This window comes from Vicia villosa, unplaced genomic scaffold (assembly GCF_029867415.1).
Source record: "Vicia villosa cultivar HV-30 ecotype Madison, WI unplaced genomic scaffold, Vvil1.0 ctg.000353F_1_1, whole genome shotgun sequence".
Lineage (NCBI taxonomy): Eukaryota > Viridiplantae > Streptophyta > Magnoliopsida > Fabales > Fabaceae > Vicia > Vicia villosa.
Window position 1 is genome coordinate 1,031,496 of NW_026705160.1, and position 8,212 is coordinate 1,039,707.

Below are 8,212 nucleotides of genomic sequence, written 5' to 3' on the forward strand. Positions count from 1 at the left end.
GGTTTATATGTCAGCGAATGTAAACAGATCAAATGGCCAAGCGTGTGATGTGCAAACTCAGGTACCTGGGTGTTGCACATGGTTCTTTTTTTTCTTAAATTATTGTTTCCTTGTGTTTCTATAGGATCCAGCGCATGCAGTCTACTGATGTCCATTGTGCACCTTCACGTGTTGACCGGCGGATCGCTCCGAAGATAGATCTAAAGGGCCGGATGAGCGCTTTAACAAATCCAGTATTGGGCCTATTTCCTGATTCTCACCCCATTTTAATTTCTGCACCCCTGGCCCATGGTTCCTTTTATTTATTTTTCTTATTTAGTTTTTACTAACTTACACTAATTGTTTTTTTTTAATAAAATAAACCAAATAAAAAATCACAAAAATAAAATCAACTAGGATTAGAATTAAAATTAGCTAATTTAATTTAGTATAAGTAGGATTTCAATTTATGTAATTAGGATTTTAATTAGTTAAAGCACATTTAATTTTTTTAATTAATTTAGAATTAGGACAAAATTAAAGTTAATAGTTTTTTTTAGACTTAGGCTTTCTCATTATTTTTTTAAGATCAATTTCTCACGATTCTTCTTCTCCCTCTCAAACTTCTAGTGATTGTCGCATGCGTGTTTACTTATCTTTTTTTTTATTATTTAAATTCTAGAAAAAATGTATAGGTTGCGAGGTTTTTTCGATGTAATAGTAATTAGGGCCTTTACGTTTCCGCATTTACTTTCCGCTCATTATAAACTGCTATTATTATCTGTTTAGATGTATGGTTTAGGATTGCATGACAAGATAAAAGCAATCGTTAGATCACTAACTCAAGATAATTAAATATATGAATCTAACACACTGATTTTACTGTTCACACACTCACCTCTAGGGTACGTCCCTCTTGGTTGCCTTCGATTATAAGGTTGTGTCCCTCGAAGTGAAGAGGTACCTACTAGCAAAAGTCCCAACGGGTAAGAAATCATCTTAAAGATCATAAGTCCCTCGATGACCCTCGAATTGTTGCCTACGAATATATGATCTAGTCCCTCGAATTGTTGCCTACGGACGATGATTGTCCCTTCAAAATTTGCTAAAGGTACCTCTACTTGTTGCCTTCAACGACCATCCGATGACCCTTCGATTGTCCCGAACACGTCCAATCAATAGGACTACCTACCCTAAATGGTAAGGATAACCCTATCCCTTTTTTAGAAGAATGAGAAGCATAGAGAAAGACCAATTCAGGGTAGTGCTCTTAATATGTTTAGCTCGATTAAAAAACATCTTTTTCAATACTCTTTCAAAGACTAAGGCTACGCATTTACGCTAAAGTCCTCATGTCCCTTTTCAATTCAAATCAAACAAAACAAACATGAGCTAAGTAAATTAAGAGCCCGTAGACTACTACAGATGAAAAGGGTGCTTACACCTTCCCTTTTCATAATCTACCCCCCGAGCCCGTTTTCTTAAGAAAGGGTCTTTTCTGTTCTTTTTACCCTTCCAAGATATCGGACAAAATAAAAGTCGGTGGCGACTCTTGCTTACCGCAACATTGCTTGCGAAATAAGTAAAGTCAGTTCTCCCACCGAGTTACACACTCCAACAAGAGGTGAATTAGAGCTACAGAACAAGCCTTGTCCAGGACATTGTTTGAGATATTTAAGTGCATAAAATCCAGCTAGCATATGTTTAGTGGTTGGAGAATAAAGGAATTGGTTGAGTTTTCTTACAGTGTAAGCAATGCAGACATGGTATTATTCAAGTATAGTAATCTTCCAATTAGTCTCCTATATGCTATAGGATTAGATATGACCTCACCAGAAGATTTATGCAATTGTAGTTGCATAGTTATGTTGCACGGTTTTGTCCCAAGTAAGCATGCAACCTTAATTAAATTCAATGTATATTTCCTTTGACATAGAGAGATTCGAACTTGTGTCCTTGCTACTTCTAAACCCAAGAAGTAATTAAGCACACCTAAATCTTTAATACTAAATTTGGCATCCAAAATATTTTTGATGTATTTGATCTCATTGACATCAATCCCCCCCTAAAACAAGACCATCTACATTAACAAGTATAACTATGAAGTATGAAGATCTTTGCTTTATAAAGAGAGGATAGTTAGACTTGGATTGAATGTAGCAAAAGGAAGTGAGAGTATCAGTAAGCTTGGTGTTCCATTGGCTACTAGCTTGCTTTAACCCATATAGGTACCTTTAGAGTTTGCAAACGAGATCAGAGGATGGAAAATTGAGGCCAAGTGGAGGCTGCATATACACTTCTTCATTGAGATCACCATGAAGAAATGCATTGTTGACATCAAACTAATAAATAGGCCATTATTGGGTAGCTGTGATCAGTGGTTTTCACACATATATTTACCATTGTTTTTAAGCATTTTTAAGTTATGTTATTTAGTGTTTTATTTCATTATTCGTCATTTTATGCTTTGGTTGTATGTTTTAATGTTTTCAGACTCATATGGATAAGTCGTAATAAATCAGTGCAAAACTCAGAGTTTCGAGGAAGTTCAGAAAGCATGTTGCAAGAGGCCTGACACGGGTGGCCGTGTTGCTCAACACGGGCCGTGTCAGGAAGGGAGATGGGCGTGAAGTTCCCAAAGAAAGGAAAACAGTGAAGCAACACGGGTGTCCGTGTTGCACTTCTTGGGACTAAACAATAAAAAGGAAAATAACAGGGGACCAACACGGGTGCCCGTGCTGCTCAACACGGCCCGTGTTGGGTGATGACGCTGATTTCAGTGATTTTTGTGATTTTGTTCAGTGGTTGGCCTCCAAGGGTGTTTTTGGGATTTCCAGCCAACTTAAGTGAGCCTGCACTATTTAGGAGGGTTTTCAAGATGAATTAGGGATCTTTTTGCCACACGAAGAATTGGAGGAGTGAGAGAAGAAGCCTATGCAATTGGAGAAGAACAGAAAACTCTCATGAGCGGAAGCCATTAAAGATCAAAGTTCATCATCTCTATTGTAATGTCTTTATTTAATATCTTTGTAATTTCTTTGGATGATATGAGTAGCTAAACCCCCCAATGCTAGGGGGTGTCCCTGATTAACATTTGTGATGATTTTGAATTCCGAATTTCAATAACATATTTCTCTTTCACGTTTAATTTAATGGTATAAGGTTTTTAACGCTTTCCTCGTCGGACCAACTGGATTGATTTATGACTGACAATTAGGATTGTCCTCCATTGTTAGGGTTTTTATACCTTTATACTATAGTAGATATCACCTAGGACTAGGGATACCCTATAGTAACCGGAACATTCTTGATAATAATAATGCTTGAATTCATCACTAATATCAAAGGACTTTGGGATTAGGATTGAATGTTCAAAGGTTTGCCCACTAAGGACTTAGGAGCAAACACCTTTAAGAACTGGTAATTGATAAGTTGAATTTTGTTATGAAACAAGGGTTCAGAATTGTTACATGTTAATGCACACACCTATCCTGGCAGATTACTCATATTTGGCCAAATACATCTTTTACTTTTATTTGCAATTATAATTTCTAAACCAAAAACCCCAAGGCTTTTTGTTTAATTGAATTCCTACTAACTCTATAATATCACGCAGTCCTTGAGATCGATATTCGGGGAATTTTCCATTTATTACTACAGAGGCAAAATAGTACACTTGCTATTTTACCGATCAAGTTTTTGGCGTTGTTGCCGGGGAATGCCGAAGATTATAGAGTTTTTAGATTTATTTCAATTAGAATTTTGTTTCTCTGCGACTAAAATTTTATTTTTTGCAAAAAAAAATATTTATTTTATTTTCGTTCCTCATTCTAATAATTGTCTAATCTATTTATGCGAGGTAAGGCCTCAACAGAATTTCTTTTTGACGCAGAAATTGAAAGGACTTTGCACGCAAGGCGCAGACAAGCTCGTCAAGCTAAACTGGAATCCGAGGAAGAAGTGATTACAGTTCATTCTGGTTCAGACCCCGAAATTGAAGAAGAGATCATGGGCGAGGTACCACCACTAGAGAGACTTCTCGGAGACTATGGTGCTAAAAACACACCAGGAGGAAGACTAACTATTCTCAACCAACCGGTGAATGTTCCTAATTTTCAATTGCATCCAAGCACCATCACTCAGCTCGAAAGAAAGCCTTTCACCGGAGAGGTTAATGAAGATGCAAACAAGCACCTACAGAGGTTTCTGACCATGAGTACAACTTTAAAAATCGAAGGTCATACAGAAGAGGCCAAGAAGCTGAGAATGTTCCCATTCACCTTGGCAGAAGAAGCTGAAGAGTGGTTTTATTCCCTTCCAGCGGGCAGCATTACATCATGGGAAGAGATGGAAAAAGCTTTCATAAATGAGTATTTTCCTGCATCTGTATTTATAAGGAAGAGGTATGACATCCTGAACTTCAAGCAGAAGGAGGGTGAGCCCTTAGGAGATGCCTACAAAAGATTCAAAAGAATTCTAGTAGCATGTCCCACTCACAATATGGACAAGACTGAACAGATGCAATTATTTGTCAATGGGCTCAGAATGAAAACAAAATAGTCAATTGATACAGCAGCTGGAGGCTCGACAAATTTCACAACAGCCTCAGGCATCATCAAAATCATTGAAGCAATAGCTGCAAATGAGCATTTGGAATTGTATGACAGGTGTGCTAGCAAACCGGAAGGAATCATTGATCTTAAGCTGGAAACTTTGAAAATTCGGGTTGAAGATGCTATAGCTGCAGAAGTTGAAAAGAAACTGAAGGCTATGAACATAGGTACACAACAGGCGGCTCAACTTCAACAAGCTCAACCTGTAAGTTGTGAAATTTGCCATGGGCCACACCAAACGGCGAACTGTGTTGCTACTCCCAAGAAGATTGAAGAAATCAAATTCCTGAGGAAAAACAATCCGTATTCTAACACCTATAATCTAGGGTGGAAGAATCATCCAAATTTTGCTTGGAAAGATCAATAACAACAAGGCCCCTAGAAGCCAGAGTGGGAAGTGGCAATTGAAAGATTGGCTGGGCAGTGCTCTCAGTTCCAAGAAGAAACAAGAAACAACCACAGAAACACCACCGCCTCAATTAAAAATCTGGAAGTTCAAGTGGGTCAAATAGCACATCATCTCACTCTACAGGCACAAGGTACCCTTCCGAGCTCAACTGTGAAAAATCCGAAAGACCAAGAGAAGATTAATGCAGTTACAACAAGGAGTAAAAAGTTGTCAGAATCGAACCAAGAGAGAGGGGAAATAGATGACCCCATGGTAATAGAGGTGGATCTGGAAATAAGAGAGAATCCAAAAGAGCCAAAAGTTGTGGTACCACCGGTTAAACCATGTGAAGAAAAAAATAAGAAAGACGCTGAACCGGTGATAAAACTACCTTTCCCTTCCAGAGTGACAAAGAAGGGTTCAAGAGAGAAACACTTTGAGAAGTTTACTGCATTGTTCAAAAAATTAGAGGTAAATCTACCCTTCTTTGAAGCACTTGAGCACATGCCCTTGTATGAGAAATTTATGAAGGAGGTGTTGGCGAAAAAGAGATCACTAGGAGGAGAACCAAAAATTGCAAATGAGAAGTGTGGTATAGTCTCGTCAGCAAGAAAGATCCCAATCAAGAGGAAAGACCCTGGAGCGGTGGCGATACCGTGCACTATCAAGAATATAACATTTAAAAAGGTACTGATCGATTCTGGGTCCAGTGTGAGTTTAATGCCACTATCTATTTTCAAAAAGCTTGAATTGGGAGGTATTAGTGAAAGTAAGACAAAGTTACGGTTCGCTAATCACACCGTTAAGAAATCATATGGGGTGGCTGAAGATGTATTAGTGGAGGTTGATAAGTTTGTATTCCCTGTTGACTTCCACATCATGGACATTCCGGAAGATGAAGAAACTCTTATCCTTCTTGGGAGACCCTTTTTGTTGACAGGCCGCTGCAATTTCGACATTGAAAAAGGGACACTAACACTGAAATCATTTGACGAAGAAGTAACCTTGAAGATGTTAGGAGTTAAGAGACATAGGGCGGTTGTAAATGATCAAACTTCTGATGGTATGACAGAAAGTGAGGAAAAGAGCAAAAGGTCTAAACAGCTCCAAGAAAAAGTGCAAAGCATAGCCTCTCGGGTGGAACCAACTCATGTAGCCATCAAATGTTCTAAGAAAAAGAAAGGTGAAAAGAAGAATGTGGGAAGTAAATTGAAGAGAAAAGTTATCCATGCTTTTCATCTTCATGAGTTCGTGGTTGCGGAAGTGACAAGCAACAAGGTTTGGAAAAGGAAATACCCTCCATAATAAAGGGTAAGGGACCGTCGAGCCATGCGACGTTAAACGAAGCGCTACGTGGGAGGCAACCCACGGTTTTAATAATTAATTTCTCAGTTTGTTTGTTTTATTTTCAGGAAATAAAAGGGGGCATTTTGGGTGAAATCTAATGATTTATGATCTTACAGATGTATATTGATCATTTAGTCCTTTGAGAAATCTAATGACTTGGTCATTATCTCTATAGTTGTGCATTTTCTCAAGCACATTGCATGCATCATGGCAACTAATGTTTGGAATTGGTCGAAATTTATCGAGCTCTTGCCATAACGTTTTCATCTTGGTATGGTAAGTAGATACACTGCAATCACCTTGTTCTAAGGTGTAAATATCTTCTTGCAAATTTAACCCAACATAGATTTCGCCTATATTACAAATAGGTTTTGTATATTTAACCCAACATTTAATGATATTCGAATATGAAATCTTGAGAGATACACATTCTCAAGACTCAAACATTTACCACTAAGCCCACCCTTGAGTGTTAATTAGTATGATATAGTTATTTGATGTGGGTCAAGTTTGCATTAACAAATTTTTACTAGTGACCATAAGTGGTGGTCGATGTCTTTTCCCCAACTTCAACTTAAAAAATTAGCCATTTTCTTTGGCTTGGTAGTGGATTCATTGATTCAATCTTTAAAAATTATAAAACAATTAGCAAGTTATATCAAACATCACCATTCACCAAGAAAGGTTACTTCATCATTGCCTATAAAAACTCATCCCTACATCAAAACCTTCAAATCATCCTATTAGTTCATCCCCAAGCTACAATCAACATGTCTATTCTCTCTTTAAGCCCACTTTCCTTTCTTTGTAATCTCTTTCTCATCACTATCCTTCTCACATCTAAATCCAAAGCAGACAACAACGACCAAAAATTCCATTACTTCTGTGACCAAAACAACGACAGAGGTAACTACATAACCGGAGATACATACTCCAACAACCTCAAATTCGCTTTTCTGCGCCTCACTTACAACTTAAAACTCGACAACGGTTTCACCAACACCATTTATGGCGAAAACAACAACAAAGTTAACCTGATGGGAATATGTAGAGGAGACATTAGTCCTCAAGACTGTCGCAAATGTCTCATTGGTTCTAAATTCAATCTCACACAAGCATGTCCAAACAAAAAAGAAGCAATAGGTTGGTACGAGGACGAGAAATGCATGTTGCGTTACTCAGACCGTTCGATTTTAGGCCTAAACGAAATTGGACCGGCTTATTTTGCATGGAACTTGAACAATGCAACATTAGCAGATCAGTTTAACGTTGTGGTAAAACAGTTGTTGAATGATTTGAAAAGCAAAGCTATAAAAGGTGACTCGAATCGTAAGTATGTTGTGGGAACATTACCAGGTCCTAGTAATGATCAAGTAATATATGGTCTTGTTCAGTGTACACCTGATTTGAGTGGTCCACAGTGTGATGATTGCTTGATTTCATCTATCGTTGAGGTTTCGAGATGTTGTAGTAATAGGATTGGTGCGAGAATTGTTAGACCAAGCTGTAATTTGAGATTTGAAACTTCGTATCAGTTCTATCAGTCATCAGCAGCACTGGCTTCAAATCTGCCATGAAGGTAATTTGATTCATTATGCTTAGTTACTTGTTGAAGAGAAAGTGTTATGCTAAATTTTTATGGATATCTCACTGCAAATTAGTTGTATCTTTACAGATAAAGGAAACACATGAAGAAGTGTTGCTGCTATATATAGTCGTGTCCCTGTTGAATCGTTTGTTGTGCCTACTTTTAACTGTGTGTCAGTTTGAGAATAAGGATAATCAACTAAACTTTGAACTATGCATGTCTGTTTGAGAATAAGGATAATACACTAAACTTTGAAGTTTGAACTATTTGTAATAAGCACTGATGCTTCATTAGGAG

The 8,212-nt window shown here is 37.7% G+C and overlaps 1 protein-coding gene across 1 annotated transcript; it reads left to right on the forward strand.

The window, feature by feature from the left end:
- Nucleotides 1-7,075: 7,075 nt before the first annotated feature.
- On the forward strand, nucleotides 7,076-7,904 carry LOC131627258 (cysteine-rich repeat secretory protein 38-like). The gene has a single exon (XM_058898094.1). It carries the CDS (start codon nucleotides 7,098-7,100, stop codon nucleotides 7,902-7,904), a length of 807 nt encoding a protein of 268 aa, XP_058754077.1. The 5' UTR covers nucleotides 7,076-7,097.
- The last annotated feature ends 308 nt before the right edge of the window (nucleotides 7,905-8,212 follow it).

Excerpts from the sequence above, each read along its gene's own strand:
- LOC131627258 (XM_058898094.1), top strand. The coding sequence starts at position 7,098 with ATGTCTATTCTCTCTTTAAGCCCACTTTCCTTTCTTTGTAATCTCTTT.